This window comes from Phyllostomus discolor, chromosome 1 (assembly GCF_004126475.2).
Source record: "Phyllostomus discolor isolate MPI-MPIP mPhyDis1 chromosome 1, mPhyDis1.pri.v3, whole genome shotgun sequence".
In the NCBI taxonomy this organism is placed as follows: Eukaryota; Metazoa; Chordata; class Mammalia; order Chiroptera; family Phyllostomidae; genus Phyllostomus; species Phyllostomus discolor.
The window spans coordinates 136,044,594-136,064,780 of NC_040903.2; the positions used below are offsets into that span (position 1 = coordinate 136,044,594).

General features: G+C 36.3%; 1 protein-coding gene across 2 annotated transcripts in view; it reads right to left on the reverse strand.

Annotated features, from left to right (window-relative positions):
• Nucleotides 1–1,067: 1,067 nt before the first annotated feature.
• The window catches only part of NUBPL (nucleotide binding protein like), a 243,544-nt gene continuing 224,424 nt past the window's right edge, over nt 1,068–20,187 (reverse strand). For both annotated transcript variants that reach the window (XM_028506993.2, XM_036029455.1), the window contains 3 exons: nt 13,675–13,795; nt 10,368–10,450; nt 1,068–2,854 (listed from right to left, as the gene is read on the reverse strand). In XM_028506993.2, coding sequence (XP_028362794.1) covers nt 2,792–2,854; nt 10,368–10,450; nt 13,675–13,795 — 267 coding nt within the window. In that variant the 3' untranslated portion in view covers nt 1,068–2,791. The remainder of the gene's footprint in view (nt 2,855–10,367; nt 10,451–13,674; nt 13,796–20,187) is intronic.

A 20,187-nucleotide genomic window follows, 5' to 3' on the forward strand; every position in this document is an offset into this window, starting at 1 on the left:
TTCCTCAAATACACTGAACTCTAATATGTTCTTTGGTTTGAAGTTTATGAGATTCTAGAAAGATATTTTGTGTTTTCATGGCATGTGGTTGCGGGATATCTTCCTCTGTTTACAGCTGAGAGACACAGAATTCAGACAAAGGTAAAAAAAAAAGCTTTATTATTGATAAATAGCTGGAACAGAAGATATGTGACCACACGGGTTACCAAAAACCCTACCCCTAAATTAGATGAATGACTTGCCCACCCAAGTCTGAGGCAGAGGTGGAATTTAGGTTTCCCTGTAGGTTTCCTCAGAAAGCTTGAGATTTGGCTGAAATTGAGGAAATGCAGACAGGAAGAAATTTACCCAGAAAATGAGTCACTCCTCCTTTCCTGGAATGGAGTGAGTTGGGGAGTTTGCCTTTCCTTCCTGGATAGTAAAGTGGAAATTCTCCATACTCCATGGAAATATGAAGAATGAGCAATAAATATTACCCTTAACAACAGGCAAATTAGCTTTGCTTACTAGTTTGTCTTTGAAGTCAGCTCTCTGAAGCTTAGCAAAGGCTGCCATCGGCAAAATTTTAGGATAAATTTCATTCTTGGTCTTACAGCAACTTGTCCTTCCTCCACTCCTGAACTCATATGTGCCAACCCCCATTTTTGCAGTGGCTTTCCTGGAAGCATCTGCAGAAATCAGTGATGAGGGAGAAGGAGAGGAGAACAGGTGATTATATATGTGGATCTTCTCTAAGTCACGTATTTATGAGTAAAGACTGTCTTTCCCATTCCCCAAAAGATGTATTAAATTATGGCTCACAACTTTAAGGGCCTCTAAAGATTATTTAAATCATTCTTTTTCCAAGTAAAGTTAAGCTTGGTTCAAATACTTGCTTTTTTGTAAGAAGTGATCTATATTGGCTTCCCTCCCCCCCCCCCAAATAAAAACACAAAAAACTTAAAGTGATTACTTCCTTCTTGGAGTGATGAATAATGATTACTGTGTGTCCACAAATACTTCTATTTGTGATTTTAATTAGCATGGGTAATTTGTTCCAGGACATTCAGTTCAGACACAGAAGCATATGTTATTTCTTTTTATTAAACTTCATTTTTATTTTTAAATAATTGTGGATTCACATACAATTATAAAAAATTAATACAGAGAGTTTCATTCCATTGTGCCCTTTACCCAATTTCCTCTAATGGCACATCTTGCAAAACTACAGAACACGCCACAACCAAGGTACTGACGCTGATACAGTCTTTACCTCGTCATGAGGATCCCCGGTGTTGCCCTTTTATAGACACACACAATCCCCAACTACCCAACCCCTTCCATAGCCCCCGGAAACCACTAATTTGTTCTCCATTTCTACAATTTTGTCATTTCAAGAATTTTATATAAATGGAATCATGATACATTAACTTTTTGGGATTCACTTTTTTATTCACTATAATTCTCTAGAATTTATTCAGGTTGTAGCACATATCCAAGCTTGTTCTTTCTTATTGCTGAGTAGTATTCCACAGTATGGATATATCACAGTTTGTTTAACCATTTACCCACTGAAAAACTCTGCATTGTTTTGTCTATTACAAATAAAGCTGCTATAAATAACCATGTGAACATAAGTGTGCGAAAACATGTTTAGAATGACATGTAACTCTTTGCCTAATTTTCTGGCTGCTTAACTATAGAGCAAAGGATGTCAAGGCAGTTGCCAAAGGTCATAGAGCACTTATGTGTATGAGGGTTAACTAATGATTCATCAATACTTGCAGCCTCACAACTATCTTGCTATCTGATCTAGGGACGCCCCCCTCTCTCCAAGCCTCAACTAGATAAGATATGTTTTTCAAAGTATATTCTTTGAAAATGAACTCCTAAAAGGTGGGGGTAGGGATAGGGAGTTTCATGGTCAAGTTTGAGATAATGCTGAATACTATATCCCCCTTTTGACATAAACAAATGCCCCCTGTTGTACAAAAGGAGGGATCTAGTATCCAACTGCCCAGGTTTAAAGCCCAGCTCCATCTTGCTAAAATAGTAACCCTCGCTCAGTAAGACACTTAACTTGCCTATAACTCCGTTTTCTCATCTGTAAAATGAAGATAGCAACAGCACCCCACTCATACAATTGAAAGATTAACTATAAGGACACAAGAAAACACTTGATAAATGTTAGCTCTTATTACTATTATTGCCATCCTAAGATTTATCCAAATCATTAGGACCTTGTTAAAAACATACATGTCCAGACTCTATCTCCGGAGATTCAGATTCATTAAGTCTAGGGTGGAGTCTGGTCCAGATGAGGGACACAGGTTTAGTTTATGTTAAGAATGTGTTCAGAATAGTATCAGAGGCAGGATTCAAACCCCAGCTCCAAATTGCCTGATGGAGGGGCATCACACTTATGTTCTTATACAAATTTAGTAAATTCTTTAAATGAATAGCTCTGTAGTTCTGCAAAAAGAGTACATTTCTCTGCTGAAATGAAAGTTGAGCTTCTAATATAAACTAATGATTCTTCAAAGGGTAGTTCAATAAAATAAAATGCAGTTCTGTGCAGTAGGTACACATCAGCTTTCAAAAACCTCCTAAATGTAGCAGTTAGCATTGATATGTAAAAACTTTGTGAGTCATTGCTTAGTAAATCAAATCTGAAAATAAGACATTATTTCCTTAGAAATACAACAAAACAACTATGATTGCTATTATCTCTGTAGGTTTTACCACCCCAATGCTGATTTCTAAAGGTCTTCCTGTTGCCATGCAGCAGGTAAGTCTGCAGGACGCTGGGGAATCACTGAGGAGGCGGTGGCAATCTTCTCACCACTTCTGCAGCCACTCTCAGGTAAGCTTTGGCCTGGAAAAGAACAGTAGGTTTGTCCTATAGTTCTCCCTAGTGCACATCAAATGACTCATGAACTGTTTGCCATAGTTGTCCACTGAATTTAATAGTAAAAAGGCCAATTGAGGTGAAAAAATTCAGGAGTCAGAAGATACTGCTGTATACATTGCAGGTAGGGCAAGAAGAAAGAATTTTTGATTATTTGGACTTTCTGAAGAAAGTATTTAGTAGTAGCAATTACTGTTTTTCAAAGTCTAATTCTCATGTCAGCAAACGAGCAACCTAGTCTAACAACAGAAAAATTACACCTTCTTCTTCTGACAAAATAATATCCTGAGTTAGATACTGCCAACACTTCTTTGGCAGAGAACTATTAGAGAAGTTCTATGCCAGAGAAGTTTTCAAATAGTCTTCATTTTAAAGAAGACTACTATTTACCACCCTACAGTTTGTGTTTGGGAAGCATTTTCTTTACTCTCTCTGAGAATGGCACTAATACCAGCACCAAGCACTTGGTGCCTCCTTCGCCTGGCGAGTTTTGGGGACCGTGGGGTCAGTCGCTGCCCTTTTCATCTCTGGCACACCCAGTGCAGTGAAACTGAGAGCAGGCCCCAGGCCGCCAAGTGGGCCACAGGCTAACCCAACACCCACAGCCTAGTTAGGACAATGGTCATTATATTTGTATTTTAAGAGTTTTAAACAAATGTAATGTAAATACTACTTATTTCTTCTATTTTATCTATAAAAGTAATTTTAAGATACAATAGTAATACTTTTTAAAACCATTAGTTTTACATTTCTATACTTAGATTTGAGTATATGCTACTACTAATAATAGCTAACACTTAAGTACTTAATATTTGCCTAGTATTATTTCATTTTTCTTTACAGCTACCCTAAGTGATAAATTCTGTCATTATCCTCAATTTATAGATGAGGAAACCAAAACCCAGAAAGGTGAAGCATCTTGTCAAAAGCTTTACAGCTAGTATGAGATGAGCTGTTCGACTTCTTGACTCTGCATGGTAAAGATCTGTTCCCCCTGACTTGATGAAATGCTTTAAGTGTGTCTCACACATCTTCAGTAAAAAACCAAAAAGAAAAAACTATGCTAGACCCCTGGCCAGGTGGCTCAGTTGGTTGGAGCATCATCCCGTACACCAAAAGTGGGTTCGATTCCCGGTCAGGGAACATATTAGGTTGTAAGGTTTGATCCTCAGCCAGGGTACATGAGGGAGGCAGCTAATCAATATTTTGCTCTCACATCGATGGCGCTCTCTCTTTCCATCTTCCTTACTCTCTCTCTAAAAATCAATAAGAAGAAAATATATCTTCAGGTGAGGACTAAAAAAAACTGTGCTTGAACCCTAACATATAAATTATGCTTTATTTTACCAGAAAAGTATCAAAATTTCATTTGAGTTCATTTTTTAAAAAAAAAAATAGCTCTCACAACACAGATAAGGACTTTTTTTAAAATGAGCATCACAAAGGACTTCACAAGAGTCACCCCACTTGTGGGCTCAGCCAGGATGAAGGAACTGGCCATTCCTGCTCATGGTCACAAAGTCAGTGGGCTGGCAAACATTCTAATCTGGGTCCAGCTGACTCCAAATAGGGCTCCTTCTACTACATCACATATGAAACAGTAAATCAACATACAAGTAATTATAATTGTAATGCTTTGTCTAAAATTGGTTTTAGTCCCTGTAATAGTTAATAGAAACAATAAAGTTGTTTAAAAATGGAAATAGCATGGATTTTATAAATAAATATTTCCCTTAAATCTAATATGCTGATTTTCAGCTGTGCATTGTTATGAATGTCTTTTTAATCTCCTAGTGTCTTTTCTAGGTATTTAAGCCTAATACTTTCTGAAGAAATTTAAAGTTCACTAAGGCAAGCTGAGACAAGGTCATCATCTATGCTCTTTTATTCATACTGATGTTAAATTAGAGACATACCTATCAGATGACACATAATACTGAATGACTCCAGGATAAACAAATGTGCTATATGTAACCTTTGCTTTTTAGTGGACAATTTCCAAGCTTAAACTTCCAATATCTGGCACTCAAAGTAATGCTTAGACTGTCGTTTGCTGAGAAACCACTAAAAGTGCTTAGCTTAACAGTTCAATTTCTATAAAACTGTTGAGATTGAATTTTTTAAGCCAAAGCAGTATCATTTCAAAAAACACATTTTTTTGTTTTGTTTTGTGTGTGTGTATGTGTGTAAGGCACTGTTTGGGGAAATCTGTGAGATGTAATGATATGAAAGCTTGTTGGTAAAGAGTTGGGGCCTTCAAGTCAGACAGGCATGGTTTAAAATCTTAGCTCTACTATATACTTACTAGCCCTAAGACCCTGGGCAAGTTACTTATCCCTTCTAGACTCAGTTTCCACATCTGTAAATTGGCTATAACAATAGTATCTACCTCAGAGGATTTGGGGGAATATTAAATAAGAATAAAATATGTGAAGAACTCCCTGGTTGGTGTGGCTCAGTGGATTGAGCACCGGCCTGTGAACCAAAGGATTGCTGGTTCGATTCCCAGTCAGGGCACATGCCTGGGTTGCCCAATGCAGGGCACATGAGAGGCAACCACACATTGATGTTTTTCTCCCTCTCTTTCTCCTTCACTCCCCCTCTCTCTAAAAACAAACAAACAAATAAATAAATAAGATCTTTTTAGAAATGACAAAAAAAATTGAAAGAAATATGTGAAGTACTGTCACAGAAGAAGCATATAATAAATATTAGTGGCTATTATTACTATTCTGTCCTAAAGTAATTTACTATCTCATGGAAGGACTCACATTAACATGTTCTTTTGGATACTCTTCCCTATTGAGGAATAAGTAATTAAATCCCTCCCTTTAGTTTGATCCGTAACTAGCAAAAGCACCCACATACACATTACATATAAAAATATGATTTACTGATTTTATTTCTCAAACTATTAATACTCTCTTTCTCATCAACTCAACTCTACACAGACTAACCCTTCTCACCTATTCAAAGTCTTTTATTGGGCTGTCGTGAGGCACAGGTAGTAACAGCTGGATCTTATTTGTCTGCTCTATCATTGACAAGGAAATGGATGGCAACCATAGTACAAGGAGTTTTATAAAGAGCTTTGATCCTTTGTCTTTTATTTTAAAGATTTAAAGTTCTAATTTATCATACACAGTTGTTTCATATTAAGACTATGAGGTAATAACTTAGAAATTATAAGATGACACATTTTCCATTTATATTTGAAAGTCTTTATCCTGGACTATATTATAGCACACCTCACTAAATCAAATCTAGCTTTAACTACAAAAGGTTAGGCTGTTCACATTCCCATAAATGTCACCCAACAATAGTAAAATAATGGGTCTATCTCTGGTTGGTGTGGCTCAGTGGATTGAGCGCCGGCCTGTGAACTAAAAGGTTGCCAGTTTGATTCCCAGTCAGGGCACATGCCTGGGATGTGGGCCAGGAGGTGTGTGAGAGGCAACCAATTGGTGATTCTCTCACACACTGCTGTATCTCTCCCTCTCTTTCTCCCTCCCTTCTTCTCTCTCTAAAAATAAATGAATAAAATCTTTAAAAAAAACCAACAGTTCTAATGTTAATGCAGAGCAGATTAAAAAATATGTAACTACAAAAACCTCCACAAACACTGCTGTTTCAGAGTTTAAAATCATATTATCTTTTGATAGTTGCTATATATTCTTTCTTATATCACATTCCTTTTACTTGCTCAAAACCCTTCCTTGCTTTTGGAAAATCTCAAAGGAAAAAAAGCATAGAAAAATATTTTAAAAATCAGATTCAAATGAAATACACTAGTAAGTAATTAATCTTATTCATCACAATCACCGTAGAATGGCTTTAAATAGTCTGTTCTCAGGAGGCATTTAAAAGTGTGTAATTTTTAAAAACTCTCAATTTTCATACAACTTTTCATTTACCACATAAAGTACACTTGTTGTAGTTTGGTTTGCCAGACTTTAATTATGAAAGAAATAAAGGGTTATGGTTTTTGCTTATATGAAAGATTTCTAAGTAAATACAGAAAAGGAAACTTAACATTACCTGAAAGAGAAAAGAAAAACAATGATAAGTGCTACACTATATTTACTCAGAGATCATATTCCCAGCAACTCAATCACCTGTGCTATCACTGTCAACCCTTCAGAAAGGGAAAGGAGCTCTGGGCCTCTGAAAGAGACAACTCAAAATAAATCTACTTTATTTGTCCTAGACTCCTGACTTTCAATTTACTTTTATTTTATCCACAACTCTAACCAGTCTTGGCTCTCTTATTTTCCAGTTCACACAAGATTAGAGGAAGGAAACTAGAATGAAAGAGGTAATAGCTATGGATGGACAAAACAGTGGTACTTTATAAAGAACCACAAAGGACCCTGAATAGACAAAGCAATCTTGAGAAAGAAGAACAAAGTTGGAGGTATTAGACTCCCTGATTTCAGACTATACTATAAAGCTATAGTAATCAAAACAGTATGGTACTGGCACAAAAAACAGACATATAGATCAATGAAACAGAATACAGAGACCTGTAATAAACCCACATTTATATGGTCAATTAATCTATGACAGAGGAGGCAAGAACAGCATGGATGGACCTGGAGAACATTATGCTAAGTGAAATAAGCCAGTCAGAGAAAGACAAGTATCACATGATTTCATTCATTTGTGGAATCTAATGAATAAACCAAGCTAACAAACAAAACAGAGACAGACTCATAGATAAAGAGGAGAGAGACAGCTAATGTGGGGGGGGGTAGTTTAGGGGATACAGGGATCAAGCAAAAAGGTAAAAGGACTCATGATGAACATAGACAACAGTGTGGTGATTGTAGGGGAGAGAGGGGTATAAGGGGTTTAAATGGCAATGGAAAAAATACAATAAAAAAGAATATACAATGGGGCAAAGACAGTCACTTCAATGAATGGTGATGGGAAAGCTGGACAGATACACGCAAAAAAAAAAAAAAAAAAAGAAAGAAAGAAAAAGAAACTAGACCTCTCTCTTACATCACATACAAAACAAGCTCAAATGGATTAAAGAGTTAAATGTAAGACCTGAATCTATAAAACTCCTGGAAGAAAACATAGGCACTAAATTCTTTGACATAGGCCTTAGCAATATATTTTTGGGTATGTCTCCTCAGGCAAGAGCAATAAAAGCAAAAATAAGCAAATGGGCTACATCAAGCTAAAAAGCTTTTGCACAGCAAAGGAAACCATAAACGTAAAGAAAATCTACTGAATTGAAGATATTTACAAATGATATATCTGATAAGGGGTTAATGTCCAAAATACATAAAGAACTCATAAAATTCAACATCAAAACAATAAATAACCCAATTTAAAAATGGGCAGATGGTCTGAATAGACATTTCTCCAAAGAAACATACAGAAGGTCAATAGACATATGAAAACATGCTCAACATCACTAACATCAGGGAACCACAAATCAAAACCACACTGAGATATTACCTCACACGCCCTGTTAGAATGGCTTCATCAAAAGACAACAAATAGCAAGTGTTGGTGAGGATGTGGAAAAAAGGAAGCCCCATACATTGTTGGTGGGATTATATTTGGTGTAGCCACTATGGAAAATAGAATGCAGGTTCCTCAAAAAATTAAAAATTGAACTACCATTAGAAACCAGCAATTCCACTTTTGGCCATTTACCTGTTGAAATAAAAAATACTAATTTGAAGTGATGTATGTACCCTTATGTTTTTTGCAGCATTATTTACAATGGCCAAGATATGGAAGTAACCTAGGTATCTATTGACAGATAAATGGATAAAGAAGATGTGACTATATATATATATATATATATATGAATATATAACATATATATAATGAAATATTATTATTCAGCCATAAAAAGAATGAAAATCTTGCCATTTGTGAAAACATGAATGGGCCTAAACAGTATTATGCTAAGTGAAATAAGTGAGACAGAGAAAGACAAATACCGTATGATTTCACTTACATGTGGAATCTGAATGTCAAAACAAATGAGCAAGCAAAACAAACAGAAACAGATTCACAGATACAGAGAACAAACTGGTAAATGCCAGAGGGAAGAGGGGTGGGGTGATGGACAAAAAGGTGAAGGGGGTGAAGAAGTACAAATTTCCAGTTATAAGTAAATAAGTCACAGCATGTAACATGTAGCATGGGGAATCTAGTCAATAATATTGTGATAACCTTGAATGGTAACTGAAGGGTACTAGAATTGCTGTGGTGATCACATGTTATATAGATGTTGAATCACTATGCTGTGCACTTGAAACTAATATAATATTGTATGTTAACTATAATTTTAAAAAGAGACAAAAGCAAAATAACAGTATTATAAAGCTATATTCATTAGCTAAAAACAACCAGAGAGAAACTCTCAGAAGACTGATTGGGACTGTTCAGCAAATGAGCACAAAAACCACATCAAAACTGATGTACCAGTCAATGGCTCAGTTTCTGACTTGAATAACAAGTGCTACTTAGGAAAAAGATATATATGATTGATTTTACTTCTATTTTATAAAAAGAGTAAAACAGAAATATTTTAGGCTTAAAGTTGTAAAGCTTCACAACTTGAAAATTTATCAATGGTACCTCTAATGAAACACTACTAGTTTTTCCACCTTACCTCCTCAATCACATTTATTAAATGAAATGCAATGGAAATTCCATCTCTAATGGTTTATACATCTACCCTATATCCAACTCACTTTTTATTTTACATTAGGTTTTCTTCTTCCAACAACCAGCTGGACTGAGACATAATCAAACCTCAGTTCTTGAATGTCTTGGTTCTCGAACAATTCAGTTATCAGTTCTCTATCCAACAACCCCTTCACACTGATACCTGTATGGTCAGCCATGTGTGTTACAGGCAACAAATGAAGGAGATTTGGTTTTCAAACAAATTGCTCCTCTAACAGTGTTTTCCAGAACAAATTAAGTTCGAGAACCAAAATTCCTAATAACTTTGGGCAAATAAATATTGATAGCCAGCAAGACAAGAATTCTATGAGCTCTCGGTGTTCGTGTTTTTTTTTATGAGAAAACTGGTTAGATAATTCAGGGCCAGCCCTGGTATGCCTACCACATAAAATAGTAACAAACTGACGGAAGTCAGAGGGGAGAGGGGATTGGATAAAAGGTGAAAAGATTAGCTAAAGAACGTAGCACATAGCCCATGGACACAGACAACTGCGTGGTGAAGGTCAGAGGAAGACGGGGAGCTGGATGAAGGTGGGGAAAGAGTGGGGAAATAGGGAACATTTGTAATAATGTCAATAACATAAACAAACAAACAAAATAAATAAAATAGTACCTGAAAATGTTTTGTATAAGTTAACCAATCTTTGTTTAATATATACATTACAAATAGATAAGCTTGATCTTCCCAAACTCCTTTCTATATATCAAAAAGTATATATCCTGGAAAAAGAAATTAAAATACATATTTAAAAATATCACTTACCTCATCACTTTCAGGCTGTGAAAATACAATTGGCTGGCCTGTGTCTGAAGCTTCCCTTATATTAAGATGTAGGGGAATGTCTCCTAAAAGAGCCCATCAGATGTCCATTAGCATGACAAAACTTTATACTGGCATTTGGAATTTCACTACTTGAACTTCAGAAAGAAACAACATCTAAACTAAATTGATTCAAATCAACTTGAGTTATGATTATCCTAAAATTGCTAAATCTCTGAAAAAAAAGGAATTCTAAATGAAAATTAGGAGCAAAATATTCCATTTGAGTGTTGTGTGATGATATATATATATATATATATAAGAACTATGAGTCAGCCCCTCACAGGATAAAGCCTCTGACTTAGTCTTTGCTGGAGATCTCCCAGCAAGAAATGGCTAAGACATCTGTAAATTATTTTTACCTGTAATACCTGATATAGACACATCATACCACATAGTAAGAGGAAACTGAAGAGGAAGAGATGGAGAGGCAAAGTAGTAAAAAAAAAAAAGTACAGCAACATAATCTTCCTCATGCTGGCAGGTGAGTAAGGCCAGAGAACTGTTGAAAAGTAGGCCAGAACTGTTATCTCAACTTTCTGCTTCTTTATCAGACAGGATAACTTTTATTATACATTAATCTTTATAGCATTATAACTTGTGAGTCTGGTGAGATCTTGGGATGTATATAATAAGAATCTCCAACATATAGACTTGGGTTTGAGAGGATGCGTGCCTTTCCTGATGATATATTACTATCAGGTAGTATAATTTAGGGGAATATGCTCTGATTCACCATCCTATTGACTTTTTCCACCACGTCATCATAAGTAAAGCCTTTCAAAAGGCTGAGATTTAAAATGCTGTAAATGCAGTCTTAGGTAGAAGAGTTGACTTGTGGTCCTCAGCATTCTTAGTGCCACTCCAAGTCCAAGAAAGGTTACTGAAACATGCATGTGTGTGTTTTATATAAACAAGTCATTCAGCACCATGCTAAGCAATGTAAATAATACAGAAGTATATGTTACAAAATTATAAACCTACTATAATTTATATTATGAAATACATGAAGGAATAGGTATTTTACATTATGTCAGCAAATTGTGAAATCTTAACCAACTCCTTAAGTCTTTCCAAAATGTTCAATAGACAAATGACAAAATACATGAATAGTTCAGTAACCTTTTAAAGATTACCTTTTCAGCAAATCTCATGTCTGTTCTACAGAACAACTTAAGAATGTAGGGAGCTGTCACATGGGGCAGGCAGGGGAATATGCTATAAAAAAGACTTAGAAACTCATAAAGTTTTTTTTCTTGATTTATGAACTGCCCTCATAGTAATGGGAAAAAGTGAAACCTTCTCTTTTATACAGCTACCTGTTGACATCATTTTTGCCCTCCAGAAATTCATAATCCTGCCATCCGCACAGAAGCACAGACCAAAAAAACACATACACACACAAAAACCTTGTTAGAAAATAGATGGCATAGTGAGAGCGGTAGAGAGCTAACAGTGAACACAGAGAAGGATGAAAAGGAGTGAAGTTGTGGAGAGTGTGTGAGCTGCAGCCTGGCCTCGAAAAGTGTCTGCAATGGGCGAGAGGTCTAAGGGCAAGGAGGGCTCAAGTTTCAGACTCAAGGTGAAGGGGTCTCTGTGAGATGACCCGGGACCTTAACTTCCATGCCCTGTCCCTGTAGATAAATATGGATGAAGTTCTGAAGAGCCATTTTACTAAATTTAAAACACAGCCCAATGGATGAAATAAATTGAGGCAGCCAGCCAGTCAAGTGTAAGACAAATAATGGTCCCTGGGGGCTTCTACCAGTCAGGAGGCCATAGCTGTGAGAGCGCTTTCTTTTATTTCAGTTCCTAATTTCCAATTTCAACCTCTTCAACATCAGAGCCTCTACTCCAGTTCAGTTCACGGGACTTACCTCTGGGCCCCCAGGACTACATTAAAAAGAGATGTGCCCTGAATTATTTTTCCCATAACACTGTCAGATATAGCAGTCTATAGCATTATTCAGTTTTGTGATTAGTAATCAGCATTGCTGATACTTTTTTAGGGTAACTACACATCTGTGAGCTGTTAGTTAAAAGGTAACTTCCATACATGAAATTGTTTCTCTAGGAGACATGTTTTAAATTCTAAATCAATGACTCACAAAATCACACACATTTATAAATTAGGGAATTATAATAGTCAACGTAATTCAATAATGCCATTATAATTACACATTTACTTTACTATGTAAGTGAATGTCAATCTGTTATGTTATTATGCAGATTTAAGAAATTGAACTTTCTAGGTTAAATGAAAAACAGTTGCAGAATATAATTAGCGACTATAATTATAGCAATGCATCAAAAAATATGATTAGTTTCACCAGGTATTGTGGGGTTTGCTACAGTACAAATGCATAATAACAATTTAACACGAACTTTTAAAAATGTAATTATAATAGGAAATGTTTTGAAATTCCTTGATCTCTAAGGGATCTTAATTGTAAACTACCTAAAACTAATAATTCACTCTAAGGCTCCGTTACCCAGCATCTAACATCTGCCTTCCCCAGAACAAAAGCTTATTCAATAAGAAGAATATCAAAGCAAGTTTCCTAAAAAGTTCAGTAAGTTGTTTGGGGATTTTAAAAAAAAAATCACGTTTTATCCAAAATCTGTGTTTTGCTCACTTAACACATGATTTCATTTCTCCTCATAACACTAATTAGGCCTTCAATTCAATAACATGAACAGGACATACAATGTAAATTTCAGGTGCCAAATTTAATAGACATGGCAAACACATGTAAAAAGATTACGAAAACAGAAAATACTGTCTTTCCAGAGCAGAAGAACTGATAAATTCAGAACTGATCAGGAAGGCATCTTTTTCATATGCACCAAAAAGTGACACCTCTAAAGGTTGTTACAACATAATGAACAGGTACTTTCGTCTATACTGTTTATACTGAGAGTTGTGTTCCCAACTTCGCAAACTGATGACCGTTATTTAAAATATGGGCTTCAGACCTCAAAAGTCTGTTTTCAAATTCAAGTTATACATGCAGTTTTTATCAACAGTAAAAGGCATCAAAGCTGGCAGAACAACCTCCTTTTAAAAAGTCTTCCACTAATGAAATATGAAAAGCCACAGAAAGTTTAGCACATAGAACTGCACTATACTTAATTTAAAACACAAAGCGGAAAGAAATTTATCATTTTCTGAGACACCCTTCATCACCATGTCCGATTTCTATTTTCCCTTCTACCATTTCCTTTGCAAAAGAATATTCCACGGTCTTACCTAGAACATCAAGATCAAGGACGCGTGCTAGTTTCCTTGCACCATCAGCACCAAAAATATGAGTTCTGTGTTTACATTTTGGACACTGAAAAACACTCATATTTTGAACAAGGCCCAAAACCTAGAATAATAAAAACACATTGAAATCAAGACAAAAATTAAACCAACTCTTAATCCATTTTTTTCAGTATCTGTACTGTGTATGGGCTGGTTCTAGTGACACAGTGACGAAGTTATGGTCTCTGCTCTCAAGGAACTCACAAGCCAGTGGGAGAGCAAGACACACATATTACTTGTCATAACGTGAAAATGTTAAAGAAATATAAGTGACGAGGATAAAAAAAAATTGGGTCTGGGGCCCTGGCCGGGTGCTCAGTTGGTTAGAGCATCTCCCTGATATGCCAATGTTGCGGGTTTGATCCCAAGTCAGGGCACATGCAAGAATCAACCAATGAATACATACATAAGAGGAACAACAAATTGATGCTTCTCTCTCTCTCTCCCCCACCCCAAATCAATAAATAAAAATTTAAAAAATTATGTCTGGGAAGAATCAGAGGAATCTCTGAGTTGCCACAAAGAACTGTTTATTCAGGTTGAGGGTGAGAAGAGGGGCTGAGGCCCATGGCAGGAATTCTAGGCAGAAGGAAGAGCTCCAGACAGAGGAATATAACTTGTGTGGCCTATCTGGGCTGCAGCCTAGTGGGGAGCTAAGGCAGAAGCTGCTTTGGTAAGAAAGGTCAGGGTCGGATGGTAAGATGTTAAATGCCTTCCATGCATATGAGACTTTCTTCTCGAGACAACAGAAAACCACAAAAGTTTTTTAAAGTTGAGATGATATTGAAGAGGTACTGTTATACAATCAGATTTGTGTTCCAGAAATTTAATTGTGATGGCAACATGGAAAAAATAAGCAGAAGAAACACAGAAAAATAAATAGTTAAGAGGTTAACTCTGGACAAAGCCTCATGGTAAATAATAGCTAACATATACTGAGTGCTTATTTTATGCTAGGTGCTGGGATAAGTACTTTAAATGCACTATTTTATTTACTCTTCACAAGAAGTTTATGAACTGGGTATTTTATCATCCCCATCTCTAGGTGAGAAAATTGACATAGCTAGCAAGAGTGAAACTTAGTTATCAGAATGTTATCATTTGAAACAAAAATTTAAAGTCTTATAGAAAGTATCCATCTCTTTCTGAGTTTTCCCAGCTTCTGGCACAAAGCAGATAACTCCATAAACATGTGTTGATAAATAGACAGGCCCTGCAAATATAATCCTTACTCGTGTTCCTTTTAATCCCACTTCTTATGGACGGGAAGCAGTGGTTCTCTTCCAGAATTAAAATGGGGCACATAACTGTCAGAGGCTTACGGGCAACAAGGCCCATGTCATCCTACCGATTCCACCTATAAAAGTATCATTATAGGAGATACCTCTATTAAACATTTACATTTTAAATGAAGAATAGCACCTACAGTCCACAATGAAACATATAGACAAGAAAGTGGTCAAATTTGTTATTCTTTCTAAAATGAGAAACAGGAAAGACTGAAAGACTAAAGTCTCCCACAACACAGGTAAATGAAGACAAATAGTGAGGGACATAAATATGTAGGTAAGCATTTTCCAAGCCTCTAATATATGGCCTTTTGCTGATGCAAAGTATCATAAAAATAAATCACAGTGTGTTTTGGCAATTCATATCATCTTCAGAAGCTTTAAAAAAAGTTCACCTTAATATCACACAACTTACTTGTTTATTCACTCACTATGTCTATATATTATACTCATTGCTTGGGCAGTTTTACTGCCATTCATGTTAAATGGGATATATCCCCTGACTTAAACATAAAAATATCATTCAAGAAATGGGAATAGAAAAAAAAAAAAAAAAACAAGTAATGTGAAAATCTAGGTGAGGGTTACTCCAATCCAGAGAGAATGGGAAAAGCATTCTTACTCTGGATTCTCTTAGACTTCCAAAGGCACAGAGGCTCGGAGTAACAGTTTATTTGCAGTTTGTGTGATTGAGTTGTTAGCATCAAATTGTTCTCTAAGGACTATGTAAATGCTGAAGACACATTCTCTATGGAGACTACATAAATGTCACAAACACGAAACTGTAACCAAACTCAGTTCCTATTATACACCAGAAACTGGGCTAAACAGCAGCAGCAGCATACAGCGGTGGGTAAAACAGACTGTATCTTTGCCTGCTTGGAGCCTGCACACTAACTGAAGAAAAGGATCAAACAAATAACAGTGCAAAAATCTACTTTAAAACTAGAACAGCTTGTCTGGAAGCAAAGCAACAGTTTTATTATGAGAGTGTAGCAAAGAGAAGACTGTCTGCCCTGGGAGTCACAGAGGACTTCCCTGAGGAAATGTATGACTTCAAAGTTAAAGAATAAGCAGGCAAAAACAAGAAGAAAGGTAGGAAAACACTCATGATAGAAGCAGGCAGCACATGTCTCCTTCAAGGAACTGAAAGGTCAGTATGGGTGGGGCTCGGTGTGAGCAGCATGAGATGAGGCCACTTTAGGTGTCTGGGTCACAGGAGTCCACAGTGAAGCCATTAAGGAGTTTTTAAGCAAGGGAGAACAGTAGTTGTAGTAGACTCATTTCTCAGGACAGCGGGGTTTAAAAATGTGGAATGGAAAACCTAAAAGGACTTGTCTTTCCATGTTTATTTTCTTAGACAAACATAAGTGCAGGGCTGTATTCTCTGAAATCAGTCACTTCAGAGGTGACAGTTTTTGGTGCTGTCTAAAATATTTCAGTTCTCCTCCTGGGTACAAGAAGGTTAGGATTTTTCTTCTTTGCAATTAGGTGAGGACATGCAACTTGTGTGGACAATGAAAGGTGAGCAGAAGTGACATGTGCCACATCTAGGCAGAAGCTGTACATGCCAGTTCCCCATATTCTTTCCCTCTGTTCCTGTGACCTTAGCTTCCCAAAGCAGCTCTTCCATCAGCCCAGGTGCCAGAGAAGAACTGCCGAGGAGGGTGGCAGCGAAACCATGACAGACATATAACAAGAGAGAAATAAACTGGAGTTTTCATCCACTGAAATTTGAGGATTGTTAGCGCACACAATCTGACCCATTTGGGCTGATAAAGGGGTACAGGAAGAAAATATTAAAATTTCAATTTCTGTAATGATTTTCTTTTTAATTCCAATTTGTGGTATGTTTTATAGTGAAAATTGGTGCACTAACATGTGTATACTATATATAGATACTACATAAAATTTATTAATAATAAATAAATATATGTTCAAGTATCATTTACTGATAAGGATGTATAGTCAAAAAAAATCTGGAGATAATCCTCTGTGTGTATGAAATTCAGAGGTTTTGACAACTAAACTTGGCTCTATTACTGATAATACATAACTTCTGGTTTAAGGATAAATGCCCTAATACTGCTTCCTAGGTTATCTTGGATAAACTAATTCCACTTCACTCTAGAATTCCCTCATTTTAAGAACTTCCCACACATACACCAATTTGCTTTAAAAAGGTTGTAAAGGAACACAGCAGAGAGTACAGATTCATACACGAAGTCACCAATTTACCATAAAGATATGGCATCATGCCCTGGCTGGCGTAGCTTAATGGATTGAGCGCGGGCTGCGAACCAAAGTATCGCAGGTTCAATTCCCAGCCAAGGCACATGCCTGGGTTGCAGGCCACGGCCCCCAGCAACTGCACATTGATGTTTCTCTCTCTCTCTCTCTCTCTCTTTTTCTCCCTCCCTTCCCTCTCTAAAAATAAATAAATAAATCTTAAAAAAAAAAAGATGGCATCACACTGCATGCTAGCTGGATATCCACATAGAAAATAAAGAATCTTAAGCCCCTATCTCACACTATACACAAAAATTAATTCCAGATGGATTATAGAGTTAAATGTGAAAGGTAAAACAATAACGCTTTTAGAAGAAAACAGGAGAACATGTTATACACTTGGAGGCAGGAAAATACTTTCTGAGCAGGACACATCTAATCACTGAACATAAATAAAATTTTTTCTTGACAAACTGGACATTAAAATTGATAACTTAATCAGAAGACATAGAGAATGAAAAGACAAGATATAGAAGAGGAGATGGTATTGATAATACACACAAATGACAAGGGACTTTTATCCAAAATATATAAAGAACTCCTACAAGTCCATAAGAAAAATTCAGGTAATGTAATGGGGAAATGGGCAAGAGACTTAATAGGGACTTCATAAAAGAGGATATTTATTTAGCCAATGTTTTCAAACTTCCTGGCATATAGTTCTTATAGTAATTTCTTACAATACTTTGTATTTCTGTGGTATCAGGTGTAATCTCTCCTCTTTCATTTCCAATTGTGTTTATTTGGGTCCTCTCTCTTTTTTTTCTTGATGAGTCTGCTTAAAGGCTTGTAGATTTGGTTTATCTTTTCAAAGAACAAGCTCCTGGATTTATTGATCCTTAGAATTATTTCTTTAGTCTCTATGCCATTTAATTCTGCTCTGATCTTGGTCATTTCCTTCCTTCTACTTGCTCTGGGCTGTCTTTGCTGTTGTTCCTCCAGTTCTTCTAGATGTAGGGTTAGGCTGTTTATCTAAAATGTTTCTATCTTTTTTAGGTAAGCCTGTACTGCTATGAACTTCCTTCTCAGGACTACCTTCACTGTGTCCCATAGGTTTTAGACTGTTGCAAGTTCATTCTCATTTGTTTCCAGAAACTTTTTGATTTCTTCCTTGATTTAATTCTTAACCCATTCATTACTTAATAGCATGCTATTCAATCTCCATGAATTTGAGTGTTTTTGAGTTTCTTCCTTGAGGTTGGTTTCTAGTTTCAGTCCCTTGTGGTCAGAGAAAATGCTAAAAAAAAAAAACAACAACTATGGTACATTTACACAATGGAATACTATGCAGCAGAAAGAAGGAGCTCTTACTCTTTGTGACAGCATGGATAGAACTGGAGAGCATTATGCTAAGTGAAATAAGCCAGGAATTGAAAGACAAATACCATATGATCTCATCTATAAGGGAACCTAATCAACAAAACAAACAAGCAAGCAAAATACTACCAGAGACATTGGAATAAAGAACAAACTGACAGTAACCAGAGGGGAGGTTGGAAGGGATAATGGCGGGGTGGGGCAGGGAAAGGGGGAAGGGTTTACAGGAACAAAGATAATGGACACCTGGACAAAACCAAAGGGGGTAGGATCAAGGGTGGGAAGTGGGGATGGCTGGGGTTGCAAGGGAGTGGTCAGGGAAAAATGGAGGCAACTGTACTTGAACAATTTTTTAAAAAGAGGATATTCAGAGACCAACAAATATAAGAAAAAGTGTTAACTTCACTTATCAGCAGAGAAATGCAAATAAGAACCACAATGAGGTACCACATATTTATGCTTAAGACCTGATTATATTTATGCTTAAGACTTGATTAGAAATTCTATGACTAAACGAACAAAAACAAACAAACAAATACCAAAGGTAGGTGAGGACAGGAATAACTACACTCGTATTTTCAGTTGAGTGTAAAATGGTACAACCATTTTGGAAAACTCTTTGGTAGTTAACTACCTATCTAAATTTACATAGGTTTACACTCTGGCATAGTAATTCCACTCTCAGTTACACATGAACAGAAATGTGAGCATAACATTCAACAAAGTCATGTATGAATGTGTTCAAAACAGCACTAATTACTCCCATATAGAAGACTTCCCAAGTGTCAATCAACAGTAAAATACACAAATAAATTGCGGTATACTTACATGATGAAATCCTAAAGAGCAATATGAATTAAAGAACTACAGCTACAGGCTCTGGCTGGTGTGGCTTAGTAGACTGAGCATCAGCCTGGGAACCAAAGAGTCGCCAGTTCGATTCCCAGTCAGGGCATATACCTGGGTTTTGGGCCAGGTCCCCAGTAGGGGGTGTGTGAGAGGCAACAACACATTGATGTTTCTCTCCCTTTCTTTCTCTCTCCCTTCCCCTCTATCTACAAATAAATAAAATCTTTCAAAAAAACTATAGCTACAGTCAACAGTATGAGTGAATCTCTCAAATACAATTTTAAGCAAAATAAGTCATGCATAAATTTGGAATTATATTCTTGTAATTCCAAAAAGGTACAACTAATCTTTGGGGTTATATGTTATAATTTGGGTTATACTTTGAGGGACACAATTGGGAAGTGACACAAAACAGGAGCTTCTGGGGTACTGTTAATGTTCTATTTCTTGAATACAAATAATACGTGTGTTTACTTGGTAAAAATTCATTGAACTATACACTTCCAATTTGTATACCTCTATGTATGTCATACTTCAATAAAATTTCTGCTTTTAAAAAAGGGTAGTCATGTAAAGAATGGCCAATATAGCAATGAGAGCAAATAACCAAAATTATGGTTTATCGGGCATCTTCTAAACCTGCATATGAAAACAACCATCTGCTTTAAGTAGAAAAGATCCTATAAAAACAGAGAAGTAGCAGTAAACTTAA